At 43.4% G+C, this 22946-nt stretch overlaps 1 protein-coding gene and 2 long non-coding RNA genes across 6 annotated transcripts in view; 2 read left to right on the top strand and 1 right to left on the bottom strand.

The window, feature by feature from the left end:
- Positions 1 to 22946, bottom strand: part of STAM (signal transducing adaptor molecule) — an 80579-nt gene that overhangs the window by 21391 nt on the left and 36242 nt on the right. For all 4 annotated transcript variants that reach the window (XM_075922467.2, XM_075922466.2, XM_075922468.2 and 1 more), the window contains exons 7-10: positions 20462 to 20654; positions 16675 to 16769; positions 14094 to 14182; positions 4560 to 4647 (exon numbers count right to left, since the gene is read on the bottom strand). In XM_075922467.2, the coding sequence (XP_075778582.2) occupies positions 4560 to 4647; positions 14094 to 14182; positions 16675 to 16769; positions 20462 to 20654 (465 nt within the window). The remainder of the gene's footprint in view (positions 1 to 4559; positions 4648 to 14093; positions 14183 to 16674; positions 16770 to 20461; positions 20655 to 22946) is intronic.
- LOC142827353 (uncharacterized) lies at positions 6832 to 9383 on the top strand. The gene is made up of 3 exons (XR_012902060.2): positions 6832 to 7349; positions 7467 to 7615; positions 9044 to 9383. It is a non-coding gene; the product is annotated as an uncharacterized LOC142827353 (long non-coding RNA).
- Positions 10100 to 22043, top strand: LOC142827352 (uncharacterized). Its single transcript, XR_012902059.1, has 4 exons — positions 10100 to 10233; positions 13214 to 13302; positions 16019 to 16074; positions 21895 to 22043. It is a non-coding gene; the product is annotated as an uncharacterized LOC142827352 (long non-coding RNA).

Below are 22946 nucleotides of genomic sequence, written 5' to 3'. Positions count from 1 at the left end.
ATTCAGGCTCACTCCCTCCCATTTCCCAGCCAGCCAGCCAGCCAGTGAACCTTTCCCCTCCTTCCCCCACCCCCTGCCCAAGCTTCCTGTTGGTCTCCGCCTCTCTCCCTTTGTCTCCCCCCCTGGGAATCCTGTTATCTCCTCAGGCTGAGCCCAGGTGTCTAGGTTAATACACATTTGGGTGACTCAGTGGGAATCACACATCACAGTGCAGGGGGACACCAGGATACAGAGCAGACAGCACTCCCACTGAGCCACAGAAGTGACCACTTCTGTATGCAGTGCTCAAGAGGTGGGCATACCATGGTTTCATATAGAGGCAACAAGATGTTCTCTGCTTTATTCTTTAGCCCTTTTTTAATGATTCCTAACATTGTTTGCTTTTTTGACTGCCACTGCACATTAAGTGGATATTTTCAGAGAACTATCCAAAATGACTCCCAGATCCCTCTTTTGAGTAGTTATAGTTAAATTAGGCCTCTTCATATTGTATGTAAAGCTGGGATTATTTTTTCCAATATGCATTACTTTACATTTGTCAACATTAAATTTCATTTGCCATTTTGTTGATCAATCACTTGGTTTTGTGAGGGGTTTTTTTTTTTTGGAAGCTCTTCACAGTCTGCTTTGGTCTTAACTATATTAAGCAGTTTTGTAGCATCTGCAAATTTCGCCACCTCACTGTTTACCCCTTTCTCCAGATCATTTATAAATAAGCTGAATAGAATTGATCCCAGTACAGACCCTTGGGGGACACCACTAGTTCTCTCTCTCCATTCTGAAAACTTACCTGCCATTGGTAATCATTGTTGCAAGTGCTTTTTTAAAAAATAGTAACCTCAAACATTTAGATGTCAAAAGAAATTTCTAAGATCATAAACAAATATCTATATTTTAATTCATAAAAGATAGAGTAAATGTTGGTTATGCACCTTTTTTATTAAAGGTTGAGGCCTAGGTTCTCTAAATTAGATTTTGCAAACTGAGAAGCAACAGACTCAGCATAAATCAGCCTCTCCCCTTTACATTTTGGAGGAAATTGAATAACTCAAGAGCTTTTTGCAGTTCTCTCTGTTCCTTCACAGCACCACTGTCCTGGAATTCATAACCAGAAGCCAATTCTGAAGATGTTCAATAGATATTAGTAGACTGTTGCAAAACAAACAAATCTAGATTGTAATTTTCACAACTAGATCTCAACAGTACTATGCACAGGAGGCAAATATCATTATCACCATGTTACAGATGAAGAAAATGAGAAGCAAGATAACCCAGCAGGCCAGTGATAAAAAAAAAAAATTACTAGGTCTCTAGTTTCTGACATTTTATAAATACCGCCAGGTTATTTTGGCAAGTTTTTAAAAGAATGGCTACCTACAGCAACTGGTTCTTCTGCATGTATTCCACTCTTGGTACAAATGAGCCCCACATGCACAAGACTGCATAGTTGGCTAGCAGCATCCACTGAGACCAGGCCAGCATCCTTTATGGCTCATGCCCTATTCATTCTCCTTCCGCTCTCCCCCCGAATCACGGGCATAAAGCAGTGGTTCTCAATATTGTGTATTGGTGACCCCTTCCACACAGCAAGCCTCTGAGTGCAACCCTTGCCCTTTTACATTAAAAATACTTTCCTTATATTTACCATTATTAGTCAAAACAGTCCACCAGTGGCTTTCACTTTGCTTTTCAAATGTTCAAGAGCTGAGGGTGGGCTCTTGTACATTTCAAAAGCAGGGATAATAGGGCCAGCGGGGGACTGTTTGAGTCCCCAGCTTGTCCCAGGTTCCCTGCAGCACTTCTGCTTTTGAAATGTAGAAAGCTCTGCTCTTGCAAGCTCTGCCACTTCCCAACTGCACCCTGCCCCTACTCTCCATGGAGACATTGATGGAGGGAACTGGCTTTTAAGCCGGTTCCCCCCAGCACCCGATCCTGCTCTCCCCCTTTCCTGCGTCTCTCTGATAGAGACAGCAAGAGAGGATGGGGAAAGTGACTAGTCAAGTCAGTAGTCGACTATCAAAGAAGCATTTGATTAACAGAGAGTCGACTAGTCGCTTACATCCCTACTCTGGACTCTAGGGCATTTATGAGAAGAAAAGCATATTGAAGAGACACTGAATTTGAAAGTGATCTACATGAACCTCATTCACCACTCTTAATAGGTAGAAGTGTAGAGAAAGAATTTTTTTTACCACCAGCTGAACAAAGAGGAATTCTTGAAAAAATTTTATCAGGTAGAGAGAGAAAAAAAGAGACAACTTCAAGAAAGATTGTTGATGTGCTGGTTTGCTTCATGGGGCTAGAACAGAGGCCCAAAGAAAAGAGCCACTCTTGGATAACCTCATGAGACATAGAATAAAAGATTATTGCCCTCAAATGGAAGGCTCTCATTTGCTGTTTGGATCTCTTCTAAGTAGAAGTGGCAAAACTTAAAAAGACGGGCCCGACGGTTAGTTACCTGCATCTGGAAGATGGCTTACAAGAATACCTTGTGCTCACAAAAATCTAATTTCTTTAGGCTTTTGTCTTTCAACATGGTTTAAGGAGGTTCCTCTTTGACCTTCTTGGAAAGCAACCTCTACAGGACAATTCAGAACTGGATGGGAGTACAAATATTTTGTTCCCTTAGGAGGGACATGACATCCCTGGGAGCTCGCACTATGGCTGGGATAGACACTATTGTATGCCACAAGTTTTTGCAGACTTCAACAGCACTTTTCGGCACAGGGAGCCTGTCATGGAAGAGTGTAAGATCTAACACATTTGTGGTTTTCCCTTGACCACATATATAATCCTGAGTCTCTGTCATGTGCCTAATGATGTCCTGGAATACCAGGAAATCATCCACTGAAACAGATGTAGAATGGTTCATTGCCTTATCTAGGAAGGAAAGTCACATGGGAGAGCAAGTGTTCTTCTGATGCTCCTCCTCATTTTCCTCCTCCTGCCTTTCCAGGATTTAAAGCTGCACAAGTTGGAAACACTAAAGGGTAAAAGGGTAAAAAAAGGGGAGTCTATCAACAGGGCTGCAAGCCTATGAGTCCCGGGTCTCTTCCAACCACCTCTCATGAAATCTTTCTAGAATCCTTATCTGACTGCCTCTGTGCTACCCAAGAAGGGGAAAGTGAATAGTTGGAAGATGAGAAAGAAAAGGAGGAAAAGCCATTCAACTGGAAGTGCACTGCATTTGGAGAGGAAATTGTGGTACTGGGTATGCCACCTTAACTTGATGTATTGATATCTCAGAAGCTGGCTGAATGGATATCACCACCCTCAATCCTCCAAAGAAGAGATATGGGCCCATAGTTAAGTTACTCAGTGCAGTGTTTGCTCTGGGTGCCATGGCACCCAGGAGTCCAGGTGCCAAGAGAAATGGAATCTGAGAATTTAGGGGTGCTGTCTTGGCAATCAATAGCCATGAATATCAGGTGGCCTTGTGTAGCCAGACAGGAACCCCCCTGTAACATCCATCTTTGTTTGCCTGGAGCATGCAGGGCACACAGAGCAGTAAGCGTTGGAGCAGGAGGCTCAGGATATGCGGGCTCAGTGACCCTAAATGGCTGTAAACAGAGATATGCCAATTGCTGACCAAGAGTCTGCCGAGGAGTTCCCTTGACTGAAACCCATATTGATACGAACACACAGCCGTCCGCGGGGGAAGGAATCTCTTGCCCAGTAAAAAAAAAAATATCTAGTACTCACAATTTAGTTCTCTCTCTTGCAAGTGTAAATTAAGTTGAAACTTGCTTGTAACTGGCGCCACAAAAACAGACCAGTACAATTTGGCATCTTAGATAAGAAAGAGGATACGGGCCCCTATGGGTATAAAGATGGGTCCAGCAGCACATTTACTCTGAGTGTCAATCTACCATCTATCTGCTGGTCGGGTTAGGTGTTTGACCTCCCGAGGTTCCATGCGGATGCTCAAGAGGCACAGAAGGGGGTAAAAATTGTACCTGGATGTGGTCCTTTGTCTTAAGTGTACACATAGACTTAGAGCTCTTTAAAGATTAAGCTGTAACTTGGTACCATTATTTCTATTTTCTATCTTTATTTTCTTTGTAACCATTTTTAAGATCTATATTTGCTAGCAGTTAAGAAAGAAGAGCAATAGCCATTGTAACCATATGCTTTATAAGCCTTTTTAATAAACCTGTAACTGTTTAAGCTTTAAACTGACTCCTTCAGTTGCTGTAACAGAACCAAGCACAATTTAAAAGAACTTCAGCCGGTCATAAGGGACAGGTATAGGAAGAGCTTGGGCGTTTTGGATTATGTCACTCCCAGGTGACAGATCCGTTGGGGCATCTCTCAGTCTTCCCTAGACTGCTCGCTGCAAAGGGATCCTGTATCCTAGCAGCTGAAATCTGATGTAATAAGCTCTTCCTATAAACTCTGGGGCATCTGTCAGCCTGTTGGCTGCCCTCCGCGACAGGACCCCAGTCCTAGCGGTAAATTCACGGACGTTAAACCTTTTCTCGGTCACACACACACACACACACACACACACACACACACACACACACACACACACACACTCAAAAAAGAACATGCCTTACCTTCAAGATGAAGCCGCTCTGGGAGATCTGGTTGATCATCAGCTGGATCTGCACTTTGTAACATCTGTAGCAGTTGGTCCATTTTATCCTATAATGAAAAGAAGAGAATTAATATGGGAACAAAATAGCTGGGTTTTATACTGCATTCCATAAAAGTACTGTAATGCAATATTCTTTTATATCCCCAGTGTAAACTGACTTTGATTCTCCATGATAAGGAGTCTACAGCATTAACACCACATTTAGTTTCAACAGATATGAACTACAATATGAACCTATATGTAAGATTTTCATCCCTAGTCATGGTAATTATCACAGGGCCCAACACATCCCCTCCAAAAAGACAAAAAAAAAAAAAAAAAAAAAAAAAAAAAAAAAAAAAAAAAAAAAAAAAAACCTTAACAGTGCAAAAAGAGCTAGAATGCTCCATTTAATTTCCTGAAAAAGTGTCATTTCAAAATGTTTCTACTGAATTTATTTCCCTGGAATTACTTATTTTCCATCTGAAAGTTTCAACCACACACAAAGCAAAGGTAGCTTTCAAAGAAAGCCAGACAAGAATTTTAAAAAGGATAAGCCACAAATATGACAAAATGGTTTAACAACATGTGAAATGTAGAATATTCCTCTTATATAGAAGTCATTCCTCAGAATTTTATTTATAAGCAGCTTCTACTTCTTATTCTACCTTAATTACATAAGCAATGCTACCACCTAGTGGATATATAAGTATCTACAAACAAGTATGTTAAAAGAAATGCATAAAGATAACTCCAACTAAATATGTATTTTAAAAGGCTATACTTTGAAAGCATAACTTGTAGTCTATAGGCACCTAAATAAAGTATTTATTAACATGTAGGAAGAGAGAAGGTTACTCACTTTGTGCAGTAACGGAGGTTCTTCGAGATGGTGCTCCACCTTAGGTCTTGCGGTGCTGCTGTGTGGCTAGACAGAGATTTACAGTAGCAGTATCCTCCAGTGTGCCGCACATGTGAGGCAAATGGCATGCATGGTGCTGCTACGCATGTGCGGCCATCATTCCTTCAGTTCCTTCTCTGCCCCGGAAGAACAACTACTCCTCTGAAGCAGAGGAAAGGAAGGGCAGGTGGTGGAGAACCTCCGTTACTGCACAAAGTGAGTAACCTTCTCTTCTTCTTCGAGGCGTGTCCCTGTGGGTGCTCCACTTGAAGTGACTATAAGCAGTACCCATGTTAGGGTGCTTCAGTTAATAATCACGTTGGGCCTTGGTGAAGACTGTGAATCCAAACGCCGTGCTCCTTTTCAGGTAGAGTCCAGGGCATAATACCTGGCGAAAGTGTGTGCAGAAGACCACGCTGTGGCTCTGCAAATGTCCATCAGGTTAATGCTGCTAAGATAGGCTGCAGAGGTTGCCATGGCAATTGCAGCAGAGGCTGCCATGGCAATTGCAGCAGAGGCTGCTGGTTAAAACTGGCATAAGCCACACGTATGCAGTCTAAATCCACTTGGAAAGTCTCTTTCGACATTTATGCACCCAAGGACCTTTTAGCAATGGAGATGAAAAGTCTGTTAGTTTTATGAATTGTCTTTGTCCTCTCTAGATAAAAGGCAATTGTGCGGCGCACATCGAGCACATGCCATTTAGCTTCTTCAGTGGTGGCATGAGACTTTGGGCAGAAGACAGATAGCACCAGCAGTTCATTGCAATGCCAGGAGGTAAGTATTTTGGGTAAGAACTTTGGATGTGATAGAAGACCACCCTGTCCTTATGAAAAATGGTAAAGCATGGGTCGGCCATCAGCACCCCAATTTCACTTAGTCTTCTGGCTGAGGTGAGAGTGACTAATGTAGCAAGTTTCATTGAAAGGTGCATCACTGAATACATGGCCATAGGCTTGAATGGTGTATGAGTTAGGGCTCGTAGTACAACGTTTAGGTCCCAGGCTAGGACGGATGTTTTAACAGGCAGAAATGTGTTCTGGATACTCTTTAGGAATCGTTTAGTCGTGAGGTGGGTGAAAACTGATTCGTCTTCGATGGGTTGGTGGAATGCGGTTATGACTGTGAGGTGTTCCTTTAATGAACTGAAGGAGAGATTTGTGTGTTTTAGATGCAAGAGGTACTCTAGTATATTGGCCAGAGGAATGGATCTGCCTATCTGTAGTTAGACCAGGAAGAAAATCTTCACCATTTGTAGAGGTAAGATTTTCTCATTCAGACGACGACTACTTATTAGGATCTGTCTGACCTGATCTGTAAATGTTGCTTCTACTAAGGAGAGCCAGTGAGAAGCCGAGCTCAGAGGCGAAGAATATGGGGAGATGGTTGCCGGACAAGACCCTGTTGCTGAGTCAGGAGATGAGGGACTATTGGAAGCTGCTATGGAGACCTTAGGGACATGTGAAGTAGATAAGTATAGCATGTCTGAAGGGGCCAAGCTGGAGCAATGAGGATTACTGATCCTGTCTCTGCTCTTATTTTGTTGACTAGCTGGTGAAGAAGTGGGGTTGGCGGGAAGGCACAGAGGAGGGGTGCGTTCTACAGTATTGTAAATGAGTTCCCCAGAGAGTATAGTCCAATGACTGCACTAGAACAGTACTGTGGACACTTTTTCTTCACAGAGGTTGCAAACAAGTTAATCTTTGGGAATTCCCAGAGTGAGAAAATCGTGTGGAGTACATCGTCATCCAATTCCCATTCGTGGTTGGAAGTGAACTTCCTGCTGAGGGTGTCTGCCATAATATTGTCCTTGCCCGGTAGACAAGAGGCTTGTATGTGGACTTTGTGGTCTATACACCATTGCCATAGGTATGTCGCCTCTCTATACAGGCAGAAGGATCTGGCTCACCCGTGCCTATTTATGTAGTACATTGTGGCTTGATTGTCCGTAATATTCTATACTGTGTTGCCCTGTATCTGTTGCAGGAAGTTCTGGCAGGCATATTGTACAATGTTCCAACACATTGACATGAAGGGAGCGCTCATCCTTGGACTGTGAGGGGGCCTGAATGCACTTCCCACCCTAGGAGGAAAGTCTGTCATGACTGCGATCGTCAGGGGACTTCTGTGGAAGGGTATCCCAGCACACACATTTTTTTGACCACTGGAGTGAGCTCTTGATCCTGGGTGGAAGTGATATCAACTTGCTGATACTGGTGTAATAGGGTCTATACACCATTCTGAGCCATTTCAGCATCAGTCTCATATGCAGTCTGGTGTGTGACACCACTGCTGTGGCTGCTGCCACATGGTCTAGAAGCTGTAGGCAAGTTCCTACAGGAACTTGCGGGCTGGATTCCAGCACTTCGACGAGGTGCTTGATTGTTTGAAAACAGTGGTATAGGAGAGAGGCCATTGCCTGGGTGCAGTCAACATAGGCCCCTATAAACTCTATGGTCTGAGCTGGTTGGAACTTGCTTTGGCCAGGATGATTTAGAGTCCCAGAGCCTGGAACAAGGACATAGCCTGAGAGACTGCCTTGAGGGCTTCCTGGTGGCTGGGTGCTCTGATCAGGCAGTCATCGAGGCAGGGGAAGAGGAAGTTACTCACCTTGGTGCAGTAATGACTGTTCTTCGAGATGTGTGTCCCCGTGGGCGCGCCACTGTAGGTCTCAGGCTTGTCCCAGTACGAGGACAAGCCCAACACCTACAGTGGCGCACCCATGGGGACATCACTCCAAGAAGAATATAGATACGCCTCACTGGCAGAAGTGGGCCACCACTACCGCAATGAGTTTTGAAAAGACCCTTGGGGCCATGGAAAGTCCAAAGGTCAGCACTGTGTATTGGAAATGTGCTGTGCCCAGTGTAAACCTCAGGTATTTGTGATGCGCAGGATACATGCATACATGAAAAATAAGCATCCTGGAGGTTGAGTGTCGATAGTCAGTCCCCTTCATTTAGGGCTGGTATTATGGTAGCTAAAAAGTCACCATCTTGAATTGCTCCCTCTGAATGCAGCGGTTGAGTTTCCTAAGATCGAGAATTGGTCTTCAACCTCCTGATTTTTTTTGTTGTGAGGAAATAGCGGGAGTAGAAGCCTTTGTTTCTGTGATGCTGAGGTACTGGTTCTATAGCATAAAGGTGGAGAAGATGGTCAATCTCATGGAGTAGAACACGTTCGTGAGATGGGTCCCTAAAGGAGGACGGGGAGGGAAGGTGAGTGGAAGGAATATTGGTAAAAGGAACACAGTATCCCGCTCTTACAACTTTTAGCACCCACTCGTTGGTCGTGATGGCTGACCATTGGTGGAAGAAGGGTGGGAGATGTTGGCAGAAAAGTAGGTAGGATTGGGGTTGTTCCGTATGAAGGGTGAAGGGGTGGTACTGGACTCTCGACCTTCAAAATGTTTGCCTGGAGGTAGATGGCTGAGACATGGCTGGCTGGTCCGTGGTAGTTTTGATGTTGTCTCCTCCTGTTGTCAAAGTGCCTCTGAGGCTGACTGAAAGGAGAGGATTTGTATTACTAATTAAAGTATCTGCTTTGTTTGCACTTTGCTGCAGGCACATGGATCCCAAGGACTTTCAGCATTGTTCTGGAATCCTTGAGAGAATTGAAGGACGCACTGGTTGAGTCTGCGAACAGCTTAGATCCCTGGAAGGACAGATCCTGTCTTGTGGCCTGTACCTCCCGAGGAAAACCTGACAGGTGAAGCCAGGAGAACCTCCTCATCACAACAGCTGTTGCAATGGTCTATGAGGCTGTGTTGGATGCATCAAGGGCAGCTTGAAGGACCATGGAGGAGATCAACATTCCCTCATTTATACTGGCAGAGAACTGTTGTTTTTTATCCTCTGACAAGGGATCAGTAAAAAGTGATAGCTGATGTGGTGGGTGTATTTAGCCAACATAGCTGTATAATTTGATATATGTAGTTGGAGAGGCTGACGAATAAGCCTTCCTTCCTATAAAATCTAACCGCTTCCACTCTTTGTCATATGGGATAGTACGTGTTGCGCTCTGTTTGCCCCTTTGGTTGACAGAGTTGGGGGAAGAATGAGAAAAGAGGAAGTCCAGACCTTGTGGCGCCACATAACATTTGCAATCAGAGCTCATGCAGACCGGTGGAACTGTGGCTATCTGCCATACAATCTTGGCAGGCTCCATGGGCAAGGCAAGTTTGGAGGTTGGTGTGGCATGGAGTACGCTGGTCAGTTTGCATTGGGTCTCAGGGAGGCTGACCAGGGAGACCTCAAGGACGTCAGAAAGTCTTTTAAAGAGGTCTTGAAAAGAATGGAAGTCGTAACCCACCCTTGGGGTCGAGGGGGCATAAGGCTGTCGTCAGGAGAGGAGGAGGAGATGTGAGTTGCTGTGTGAGAGAAGGCTGATGATTCCTCATCAATTGAAGCAATCTCCTCCGCCTCTTGGTACAGCGACCTGTAAATGGATGGCAGGGATGATGCTCTGTGTGACGGGGTGGACAGGTCCCGCACTGACAAACAGGGGACAGCCCAGGCCCAGCTGGGGAGGAAGCCCCACCCCTCCGACCCTGCTGGGCATGCTCCCAGCAGCGGCCGGGTATAAAGGCAGAAGGAGCCCTGCAGTCAAGGAGGCCGCAGGGTGAGGGAGGAGACCAGTCCGGGCCAGTGTTCCTGCAGCAGCTGGGACCAGAGTCGCCGCCCATGCCGGACCCTGACACGGAGAAAGCAGCAGCCGACCCATGGCAGCAGAAGCGCGCCCACAACCCCGGCAGGTATTGCCTCAGAGGCGAATGGGCCCCAGGGGAACCAGGGCGTGGTAGGAAGCAGCCCAGGGCAAAGGATATAAAGTTTGGCTCAGCGTGTATCGGCCAGATTCCCCACCGAGCGGGCAGTAGCCACAGACCCTGCCTAAAGGGCCCTGGGCTGGGACCCGGTGGAGAGGGAGGGCCTGAGTCCCCCTACCACCCGTTTTCCCTTCCCTGGATAAGCAAACCCCGGGCCAGGGGAGGCTTTTCAGAGCGGCTAGGCCTCTAGTACCGTATATGCCCTGATAGAGGAGCCTGGACTTTTATGTTGGGGCTTTGGGTACTGTATAGGCCCGGTAGGAGGGGGCCAAAACCCCAGACAGGGGCGTACCCCCTGACACTCTGGAAGCAGGGGCCGTTGTCATGAGCTCTTGACCCTGTAACTGGTGTTGAACCCGAAACAGTGCCCATGGGTTCCAATAAGGTCAGCTGGGTAGGAGTGGGGAGAGACATGGGAGGAGGCAACCATTGTAGAGGTAGTTGCTAAGCCCCTGGCAGTGTTGGTGGTTGAGGCTATTTCGGGGAAGAATGTCTTAGAGAATGGGTACCGACTACCAAGTCGTCTCCATCGTCGCTCAACTAGGGCAGTGCTGAACGTAGAGTAAGCGAGCGTAAGAAGCTGCCCAACGTGGGGGTGTCATTGGTGCCAAATAGCAGTGTTGTGGGCACTGAGGATACCCTGAGCTGCTCCTCTGTGGTGAATGGTGCTGGGGCAGAGCTATGGCTGCAGTCTGTGGCACCCATGGTACCGAGTGAGAGGGTGTCAGTATCGCATGCTTGGGTGCCAATGGTACCACATGCAGCTTTGCCTTCTTCAGTGCCAGTGGTGCCGCGGTTCTAGCCAGCTTCATTTTTTCCTTCTCGGTGCCAACGTATGCACCGGTGGTGCTGATGGCGCGATTTTGCCTTGGCTCTTCCCAAAGGCTTATGTAGGTCCTTTGACACTAAGGAACCTTTGGTACCTGATGGTCCTGGAGCCTCCTTATCCAGAATCCTGGTAGGCATTGGAGCAGGGGGCAGTTTAGGCGCTTGCTCCCATTTTTTTTGAGGGAGTCACCTTTTCTGGAGAAATGGGACCTCTTCCTATTCTGGTCAGAGGAAGACTCCCTCAAGGAGACACTGGCCAGTGTTGACTTTTCAGACACGGCCGGGGTGATAGTTGGCGCGGGGAAGATGAATGCTCCGGATCTGAAGCCAGCCTCACAGTGTTCTCTAGTGAGAGAAGTTTCATTTGGAGCTCCCGTGCCTTGCTTGTGAGAGTGGTGAGCTGTTTGCAGTGCTCACACTTTGCTGTAATGTGTGCCTGTCTGAGGCAGCGCACACAGTTGGAGTGACCATTGGAGACGGGGATAGAAAGCCTGCACGAGAGGTAGCGTTTGAAACCTGGGGAGCCAGGCATCCCAAAGATAGTAGGACTGTTAGACAAAAAAATTGCAGTCTAACTGATTTTTTTTTAAAATATAGAATTAAGATTTATTTTCTTTTTCTAACTGAACAACTACTAACAGAACTAACTAATTGTAACTGGAACAATACTGAACAAGTACCGTATATACGGGCGTACAAGACGACTTTTGATGTTAAAAAACATCCCCCAAAAATCGGGGGTCGTCTTATACGCCGGTTATACAGGCGGCGGGGCAGCCCAGGCGCGCCTGGGCTGCCCCGCCGCCTAAGCCCCTCCGCGGCTTTGCAAAGCCTCGGGGGAAGCCGGTGGCGGGGCATCCCAGGTGTGCCTGGGATGCCCCGCCGCCGGCTTCCCCCGAGGCTTTGCAAAGCCGCGGAGGGGCTCCGGCGGCGGGCCAGCCCAGGTGCGCCTGGGATGCCCCCCCGCGGCTTCCCCCGAGGCTGTCAAAGCCGCGGAGGGGCTCTGGCGGCGGGGCAGCTCAGGCACGCCGGGGCTGTCCCGCTGCCGGGGCGTCCTCAGAGGCTTTGCCTGGTCTGCTGGAGACGTTCCCCAGCAGACCAGAGGCACCGGGAGCAAAGCCGGAGCGGCAGCGGGGTGCCGCGCTTCTGAGGCTTTGCTCTGGCAAAGCCTCAGAGGCGCGGGACCCCACCGCTGCTGCGGCTTTGCTCCCGGTGCCTCTGGACTGCTGGGGACCGTCTCCAGCAGACCAGGGACACAGAGAGCAAAGGAGGCGGAGGGGTGCTGGGGTATAAGACGAAACCCTATCTTTTAACTAAAAAATTAGGGGGTTGTCTTATACGCCCAGTCGCCTTATACGCCGGAAAATACGGTAAGCGAATAAAGAGAGCAACTGTGGTTCCAACCGACACCGATGGAAGTAGAGAAGCAACTGAAGGAACAGCTGCTGCGCATGCATGCTATCAGCACCGCACATGCCATCTGCCTCACATGCACAGCACACCGGAGGGCACTGCTACTGTAAATCTCCGTCTAGACGTGCAATGGTGCCGCAAGACCTAAGGTGGAGCATCCACAGGGACACTCCTTGAAGAAGAACATGAAGTTTTCATACAGTTAGCCTCAGCAAACTTGGGCCTGATGAGTTTTGGTTAACTGATTTCAGATGCAATCCATTTATACACAGGCATGCAAAAAAGACTGGGCACACAGTTTTTGAAAAAAATAAAGTTACAGTTTACCATAGTGGAGTCTAATTAGTGGTACATAAAGTGTCAGCATTAGAGAAATTTGTATTGGAATACAAAATGAAAATGTGTGTCTAAGAGCTTCGTATCTCCTCTCTCCAGCTCCTCCTCCTCCCTGCTCCCAATAAGGGAAGTAGAAAGCTATGAGTAAAGCAGGTTCTGAGCTGCTTGGCCTTTATAGTCTTGTCTTGATGGGCAAAATGATGTACTGTTCAATCATGTTACCTCATTGCAACCGAAAAGCCCCACTAAGACGTAGTCTAACGTGCTGGAAACTATGTCAACTGTGATAATCCATGTCAATTTAAATATACACCTTTTTCTCCCCCTCTAGGCACATTCTGAGAGGAAGGCAACATGTAGTGAGACAGCAGAAGGCTGGAACCATACAGTCTTCACAAGAGCAGGAGGGAAAGGAAACAAGTAAGCAGTTCAACAGTGGCACAGCACAAATGCAATAGCAGCTTGCACTCCCAGAAAAGAGCAAACTACGATGGGGGGGCAGCACAGGAATTAGGTACAGGTTGCAATGTATTTTAGAAGAGGAGTTGTGGGGGTCTTTGTAACTTACATTTGGGAAAGCAGCAGGTCAGGGGGCAGGAAGGAGGGATTTGGGAGACTGAGGGTATTCCTGAAGAACAGAGAGAAGGAAGGAAAGATATGGAGCTTGTGTAAGTTCCTGGGAACAATGAGGAAGTTCTGAAAAAGATGCCCTGAATCCTTGAGGCTGCTTACGACAAGGCAAGGCTGAGGTTCCTGTGTAATAAAAGAAAAAGTTCCTTCAAGGACTAGGGCAGAAGGTGGTGCTTACAAAGAGGGCATGTTGGAGAAGAGGCCATGGTATGATATTTCAGTGAGACGTGAAGTAAAAAGTAGAATTGGAAAAAGAAAGCCACTCGCCATGCCCTACTGGTGCTTTGAAAGTGGATCTGCAGTCTGAACTTACAGTATGGTGCTAGGAATCCTAGATAGAAGCTGCTCCCAATTCAATGTAATAAGAACATATGAGAAAAGTCAATATGGGGGGAGAGAAGGGGAGAAAGACCTGCAGAGGTAGGGAAAAAAGGGACCAGGGGTAAGTTTATAGTGCTTCTCCTCTTCTAGAATGTGGTCCCCTTGATATTTTGGATTATTTTTGGCCCTTGGACGGAGAAGACTGGACACCATTGCTTTAGCTGTACTAAACTTGAAGTCAATATTTTAATTGTACCTACTTCATCAATATAAACTGGTTCAGGCTCAGGTTCTATTGTCTCTACTTGAACTTCATCACTGAACTGTACTGTTTTCTTCTCCGCTTTCACTGTAAAACATATGGACTCTTTAAAAAAAGTCAATTTAAACAGCAAAAATAAAATATTACTCTGAAAACTTTTTCTCTGCCATTTAAATTATTTGGAGGTTAGAACGCATTGTAAACTTAAAACTGGGCTGCTTTTTTTTCCCCCAAAAAACAACACACACAACCCTGCGCCTCCTAGAACATATTTATATTTGTAAAGTTATTACCAGGCTCTTAAAGACAAGGGTCCGTGATTTTTGAAGACAGCACTTGGGTGCTTCTGAAAATTTTACCCAAGGCCTTTTTAGGAGTTGGAATTTCCTCCAAGTGAAAATAAGTAAACATATCTAGATGTTAAAGTGCAGAGGAAAATTCTTGTTCTAGCAATAACTACTTAGAAATAAGCCATATTTTATAATTTTATATAGACTGATATAGATATAGAAAATAAGCTGACAGCACCACCTATTAAGGTTGCTGACAGGCATGTGGCCACAAATACGTGCATGCATGTACGTACCTTAAAAAAAAAATTTCATGGTTGCGTCCAAGCCCATCTTAACATAAGTATGCCAAAGACAACAAAAGTACCCAAACCACCAGTAAGTCCAATGCAAAATCAAATCAGATTTAAATTTATAATTTGTTCGCCCCAGAAGCCTTATTGAATATTTAAAATTTAATTTATTTATTTTTTTTACTTAAGCACTCAAAGGAGATCAGATTGGAGGTATGTTATTCTGTTAAAAGAAACTATCACAGCAAACTGTTGCTTTCATTCAGAACTAAGGATGTCAAATAGCATGTAATTGAATAATTCTGTATCCACATGAAATTTTAGCGGTTACACAACTATTCGATAGTTGCCAGAGGCGAGGCCAGCATCCAGTGTGCTCCTGATCCCATTCCTGGGGAGCTCCTGGCCATCCCATGCAGCTGCCTTTGTATCAGAGGCAGCAGAGCAGAGGGGAAAAACACATTTGCGGAGCCAGGTCGCCTGGGGGGCTATGTGAAAGCTAGCTCCCTGCACACATTGGCTCCCGCCTGCTACCCTGTGCTGCTGCCTCTCGAGAGACAGCAACACAGAGTAGCAGGGGGTTCCCGGGAGTGAGGTCAGGAGCACACTGGCTACCAACCCCTCCTCAGGGGACTATCGAGTAGTCGTGCTACTACTAAAAATTTAAGCCAGCTATTCACAGGCACCGTTTCCTGCTCCCCCCCTTCCTCTGCTGCCTCTGAGACAGAGATGGGGGGGGTGGAGAATGCACATCATCGATGAGATTAACCGATAAACTCCGGCTTACTGGTTAATCATGTAGGCATCTACATGTTGACATCCCTCTTCAAAACATTCCCACCATTTTTATACGCCGCACCTTCACAAGTAAGAGTGTTACGGTTGATTTGTTTTTAACTTTAACTTCAATCACAAGATTGAATTTTTTTTTTCAACTAAAAGCTACATATTAGAATTCTTGGAGGTACAATGTAAAAAGTGAAGTTCTGAATGGTAGAAACCTCTGCTCAATATATAGATTTCCTCTTCTCAAGCTCTAGTCTCTTCTACTTCCAATCCAGTCACTGACCTGGTAAACCTTTTTAAAAAATATTTATTTGTAAGATCAAGGACCCTTTAACAGGATAGTTTTAAGACAAGTAGACACCACTACTAAGAATGCAGCAGAGGATTGCTGACTCCACTTAAATCACTGATGCATCTCTAATCTTGTAAATGAGCTATAAAGTAGGATAAAGTGGGCAAACTTTAATGAACATGTCTGAAGTCTATCTGGGAGATCCTTATTTCATGCGATCTGTTGGTTCAATGATGACGTTTCATGCCCTCTCTTTTTGTAGATTTTAGAGTGACTTGGAAGTTCAAACTCTGATGCAGACACTCATCGGCAGATCAGGTAAATAAAAGTCATTTGAGGGTGAGAGCTCTATTACAAGACTAAAGCCCAAGCCCAGGTATAGCATCATAGCTTTATTAGTCTCTGCAGAGTATCTGGGGATTAAGGGTTGCCTGTCCTATTCTGTCATTCATACACATTAGTCCTTGGCTGTAGGATCTTCAGTCCTATCTTTTTCTATCTTTAGAGTCCCCTGGTGCTAGTATCTGTGTCTTATAGCTGAGCAATCCTTCTTTTGACACCTGGGCATTCCATGCTAAATGCTAAAACTGCCTCCTTTTGTTTTGGAGCAGAACACTCTGGTGGTAGGTTTCTCAAAGGACAAGAGCTTACAGGTCCCTCATTGAAGTGACAGATAATATGAACAGTCATAGCCACACTGACCTAGACAAGAACACTAGGTTTGAAGGCTGTGTGCTGAACTTTATTGAGATTATTATTATTTTGCTTGGAATAGATTCAAAACAGTTTTTTTCTCATTTTTAATTGTACTCACACCACTATATGCACAAACTAAAAATACCAAATGAAATATTGGAAGCATTATATTGTATAATGTATTGTATAAATAATCTTCAACATGAACACAGTGTTACTCACTCATTTCTGGTTCAGCAGTAAGGTCAGCTGTTACAAAATTAGAGGGAAATAATCCTATTCCTTGGTGGGTTTCACCTTTCCACCAGTTTGGATCACTGAAGATTAAAAAATAGTTTAAAGTAAAGTGTTCTATATTACAGCTTAATTCAAGTAAAAATGTAAGACATTTCAATAAAATCATTCAACGTGCAAATAAGTTAGTATAAACATGAGGCTATAAAAACAATGAGTAGTCCTGTGGGACCTTAGAGACCCTTTATCCTGGGTTTGAACGAAGATATTAACTGACTGGTGCATTTCAAAGCCAATTTCTTCTGCCTTTAACATTGGCATTGCCACATCAAAAGTTATGCATGGGACACATTCAGCCCACTTAATTATCCTCATTAACCTGGGTCCTACAATTGACTAACATGGCTACCCCTATGGGGTTTTAATGTATGTGTTCCAATACTGAGTATGAGCATGCCTGATATTTCCAAAAGACTTTTATGGACTTTGACCTCTCTTTTACACAGTATGCTATTAGAAACTTGAAGAATTTAGCAAGAATCCAAAAAGGATTGGATGCTTATATACATTCATAATTATAGTAAGGATTAAAGGGTTAAAAGAGCTTAAAGAACGTGAAGGTTACGCTCCTTCTAAAGGTTGAAGAAAACCCTAAATGACATGGATTAGGAAGAAACTTTTATGATGGGAAGGTTATTCTTTAACTGCTTGATGCAGGATTTCTTGAACCTTCCTCTCAATCATCAGCTGGTAATGGACCCTGCCAGAGACAAGATACTGATCTGATCTGGTATGACAGGTCTAACATTAATGTTTGTCTGCTGATTTTGAACTTATATATTGAATCCAGCTAAATGCTAGGCAAAAGGCACCTTGCAGCATGATACCCTAAGCTGAAGGGCAGAAAGCCAAATATTTTGCTGAGTACTGCAGAACCCAAAAAGCTAGCCTTTGGTCCAGACTTCTACATTCATACCACTTAATCTATTCTTTTTGGAAAGGATATTTTTAAATAGTTGATACAAAATATTTTAACGAAAAATAAAACTTTCCAGACTTCATATAAACATCCAAATACAGAAAATGTTCAATTGGTATTACGGTGTAGGCCTGGCTTGACATAAGTAGCTTGTCTCATTTCTGAGTGGGTATAATAGGGAAGGTGAATGGAAGATTACATTGTAAACAGGTGCTTGACAAACAGTATGTTGGAATCAGGGTGTCTGTGATAGCTAGGATAAACAGCAACACCTTACAGTTCATCTTAGACAAGATGATCTATAGGACAAGATAAATCTAGAATGTAAAGATCAGATCCCACATAAACAGCACATGGAAAGAGCATAGTACACAGTAATTGGTTCGTGCAAAGTAACCAATCCAATCCAAAAAGTGTGATTAATGTAATGTGTAAATATATTTATAAGCAGAAGTTGTCAGTGTAACTTTGGATTTGTGGTATGCCTTACACCCGCCCTCTACATTTGAGTGTAACCAATTTAGCATAGCTTTGCTGTACGCCAAATACAGGAACCTGAGTGACAAAATCTAGAGTCAAATTGAGTGTTTTGGATGCCACAGAACTGGATGAAGTTTTTTCCCAGAAATAGACAAGGTGTTCTGGATAAGCCAAGTGGAAAAAGTCTCAGAGGGAATCCCAACAGACTGTTCTGTTTTTACTCTCCATGTGCATCCTCACAATCACAGACATTATGCATTGCTGAGAGGTTCCAGCATAAATCATTTGAGGAAAAAAAAAAAAAAAGGTCTGTTTTCATGTAATACTGAGCTGTTAGTTAAGGTTTACTACTTACATAAAACCAGCACAAGCATAGAGATTTCCCATAATTAATAACTGGTTGGAAAAACTTGATAGTTTGAGGGAGAATCATTTATTTGCACTAAACCAATCTGTAAACTTTTTGTTTAGTTACTTTTTTAAAAGCTGTATATGTGCTTAGAGAATGCAGATCAGACTTTTTAAAAAATATGAATTACACATTCATTAGTGTCTAATTTATTACTTCTAACGTAACTGTCGAGAGAATGAAGTACAGGCAGTCCCCGGGTTACGTACAAGATAGGGACTGTAGGTTTGTTCTTAAGTTGAATTTGTATGTAAGTCGGAACTGGTACATATTGAAGGGGAAACTCTAGCCAAACATTTCTCCAGGGCTCAGTTTTATTCTCCCACACTTCACTTCCCTCAGTCCTTTATTCTCAAGCTGAGGTGTCTGCTGAGAAAAGCCACTCCGCGTCTGCCTGGTCTGCTGGGGGGGGGGGGGGGGGGGGCTAGCTTTGGTCTCCCTGGTCTGCTGGGGGGAAGCAGCTAGTGCAGGGTTACAAACGGGGTGAGGCAAGTAGGGATCCGATGTAAGTCGGATCCATGTAACTCGGGGACTGCCTGTATACACTTTTGTTTTAAACAGACAATGCTATTTCATTGATATGTACATAGCATTTTTAGACTATTAGTGCCCTGTACATTAAACAAATTTTAAAATCTCATCATCCCATTCACTTTATGCTCATTATATATTTACAATTTTTAGCAGCATAGTTATGTGAGTTAGTGTTTAATAAATGAACAAAAACAACAAAAACAAACACACTTAACATAGCCAGGCCAGGAAAAAAACCTTATTGTAGAGGCAATTATATCAGCAAAAAAGTACTGTTGCTGATATAGCTTAATCCGGATTGTTGAGCAAAATAAACTCTATGCACAAAGACCTTTTTTTGCTACTTAACATTAAAGAGGGGTTTTGCTGATGTAGCAACATCAGCTAAACTTCAAAGTGTAGGTAAGGCCTTATTGCATCAATAAATGAAAATCCTGAGTACAGAGATCAATATTTAACAGAAACGAATTTACCTTCTCCCTCAGAGTATCCTGTATGCTTCTGTACTTTTCAGTGGTGTTATACAACAGACCACATAAAAAAGATAGGATGTCTAAGGGAGAATGGAATGGAATCATAATTTGTGAATTATGCAAAATATGCAATTTGTGAACCTAGAAAACAAGAAATTGAAAACTGAAATGCCAAATAAACAGAAAGGAAGCAGGACAGTAACCCAAGGACCTTTGAAGATATAATTGGATATTTAAAAAAAAAAAAAATGAAACATGCTTATTAGAAAGCAAATGATCCCTGAAAAAGAAGAGTTACTGTTGCTCTAAGAGTTAAAAATAAGTATTAAAGATAAATGCGGCGCATGGATAATACTGCTGAATTTTGGCCAATTAAGTTTTAACAAGAGAATAAGGTATTTAGAACGGGCATTTTTGTTATGTCTATACTGCACATAGTGTAATGTGGGGCCTCTAAATGCTACCATAGCATCAATATGCAATAGTTAAACAATTATTATTCATTAGCACTTTCATTGCTCTTGGAAAGATTAAATATGTGTGAGATAAAAACATTTCCCCCCCAAAACTGGAAGATGGAGCCAAGAACTTTGAAATAGCTAAGTCCTGATTTCATTTATTCCTCAGAAACAGGTCTTCAAATATTATAATTAACACAACCTGAGCAAAAGAAACTAATTAAGGAAAATAAAATCCATTCCTGAGAAACAAAAAGCTTTCAAAAGAATAAAAAAATATACACCAGCTTGTAGTGCAATTCACAATGCTATACTTTATCACAATGCTGATTATAGTAGCTAGTGTTGTCAAAAATTTAGTAATTATAGAGTTTGCAGACCATAGTTTGTCTGAGAAATGCACTTCTAGCATGTACTACTTCTGGACATCCATGTAAGTTACCTGTCATCAAGTACTGTTATAAGTTCTCCAGCTTTAAAAGTTAATTCATTATCTTCAGCAGCTTCAAAATCATAGATAGCGCGAACCTTTCGGCCTTCATGTTTGTGATTTGTTAAGAGGCTTGAAGTGCTTGGATACAAACTGGAAAGTGTTGTTTGTTGTTGCCTTTGTTCTTTTAGGGACAATTCAATTGCTACAAAAAAAGTAAATAATTTTCTTTAAAATTCAGAGATATAACAAGGGGCAGATTAAAATTTACAAATTGTTCTTCTTTCTATTCAAATTTTGTAGTACAACTTTATATTTGAACAATTCATAATTTCTTCCATTCATTTAGAGACAACTACACTGAACAAAAAATACTAATTTTCATCATCTTAAGGCTAATGTCCACAATTTTGCTCTGAAGTCCATGAAAATTTTAAGATAGCATTCAATGGAAACAGAATCAGTACTTAATACTTAAAGGCCCTGAGCCAAAGTAGTCAGGGGAGTTTTTCCTATATGTTTAGGCACCTGCAGGGGGTTTGATCCAAACATTTTCAACTCAATTAATATTTTTCTTTGGATGCATGTAAGTTCAATTTACATTCTTAATAAAAGCTGCTTGAAGTGTTAAGAAAAAAGAGTGCTATTTTTAAAAAATCCACATTCAGTTTTTGGTTACAAGTTACATTGGATAACATAAAAATCCTTGAAGCTGTCATTTGCCAAAGGTCATAAATGTTCACTAACTACTAATGCAAAAACTTTATACATATAGGCTGTGTCTACACTGGCATGAATTTCCGGAAATGCTTAAAACAGAATAGTTTTAGTTATAAGTATTTCCGGAAAAGAGCGTCTACATTGGCAGGCTGCTTTTCCGGAAAAGCCCTTTTCGCGATCGGGGCTTTTTTCCGGAAAAGACTACTGGGCTGTCTACATTGGCCCTTTTCCGGAACAGTGTTCCGGAATAAGGACTTATGCCCGAGCGGGAGCAGTGTAGCTTTTCTGGAATAGCAGCTGATTTTGTACAGTAGAGCGTCGTTGCTTTTCCAGAAATTCAAGGGCCAATGTAGACAGCTCGCAGCTTATTCTGGAAAAGCAGCTGATTTTCCGGAATAAGTGGCCCAGTGTAGACACAGCCATAATGAATATACAGAATCTATATATCTGTTACTAACCTGCTTTGTCATATAGCATGTCTATACTGAAATGTAAACCCAGGGTCACCCAGGTAAACTCAGGTTCATGCCTAACCTCTTTCTATCTTTACTGAAATTGTACTAACCCAGGGCTCAGACCCAGCATCCAAGCCCAAGTCATGATGGGACACTCAGGATTTGAGCTCTATGGCTTTGCATTGTAGACACATCTTTGCATGACTAACATGCTAAGAGACCTCCATAAGTATCCCACAATTCTAAGGGCCAACTTCCTTTGTCTTCTAGCTCAACAATCTCCAGTTGACTCAACTGAAAACAGAAGTGACCATACCTCCTCTTGGCATACAGTGCCAGCTCAGTGGGACAGATTAATCTATTCTCTTCTGATCACTGGGCTGCAACCACAACGTTCAACAGCCTCCTGAGTTTGCAATGGATACCAAACAGAACCAAATGGATACCAAACCTTTTGTAAATTGGGCTGCTTCATAGCCACAGGAGCAGTGTCTGATTTTGGTGACTCTTTGGTGCAAGGACAGTAAAACTGGACTTCAGCAAAAGTACCAGCAATGACCTTGCATACCAGCAGAGAGCTAAAAAGCTGGCAGCTTTGCAGATTTTCCAATACGTGATTAGTGCCAGAAGTGTATTAACAAGACTGAAGAATGAGTACTGACAAGACAAGAACCACACATCTTGGGCAACTTGCCAATGTGATTGTTGTTTTATCAGGAGATTGACCTGGGCAGCAAGAAGTCAACCAATGTGCACAATGATCTAGTCAGCCAGAAAGGTGCCCAGCATGGGGACTGATGGGAGCCAGCAAGAGGCTGTGCATGAGGATCATGAAGTTACTTTATTAAATTAATCTCAGAGAAAGCTGTGGAACAGGATCAACAGCAAATTCTAGGTTTCCACTCCTCCTCTCCCAACCCAATGAACATTTCACTGCAAGCCTGCACAAAAGCTAGTCGAGACAGAGGCCTGTCTAGAGACTCTTAAGTTTCTGCTTCCAAGTAAAAAGTTTATTACGGTAACGGGAGGGATTTGTGCTCTATGAACAAATGTACAAGTTATAAGAATCCTTGGCTGCAAGCATGTATATACTAATGGCAGATTATATCCGTGCACCTTGTATCTCCCCTCATCCTGCCCCTCCACCATGTGGAGTTTTAAATGGCAATCAGGAATTGAAAACCGTAAAAAAAAAAAAATGGTTGAAAATGATATTTTCCTTGTAAAACCACAGGCTTTTCCAGGATCATTCATATTTTCCTTTTCAGTAATAAGGGCTTGAAATTTGCCACCATGTAATCACTGAACCATCGATGGTGCCA

The sequence above is a fragment of the Pelodiscus sinensis genome, chromosome 2, assembly GCF_052426305.1.
Source record: "Pelodiscus sinensis isolate ZL-2025 chromosome 2, ASM5242630v1, whole genome shotgun sequence".
In the NCBI taxonomy this organism is placed as follows: Eukaryota; Metazoa; Chordata; order Testudines; family Trionychidae; genus Pelodiscus; species Pelodiscus sinensis.
The sequence above is the reverse complement of the archived record's forward strand: the minus strand, read 5'-3'. Positions and strand labels throughout refer to the sequence as shown.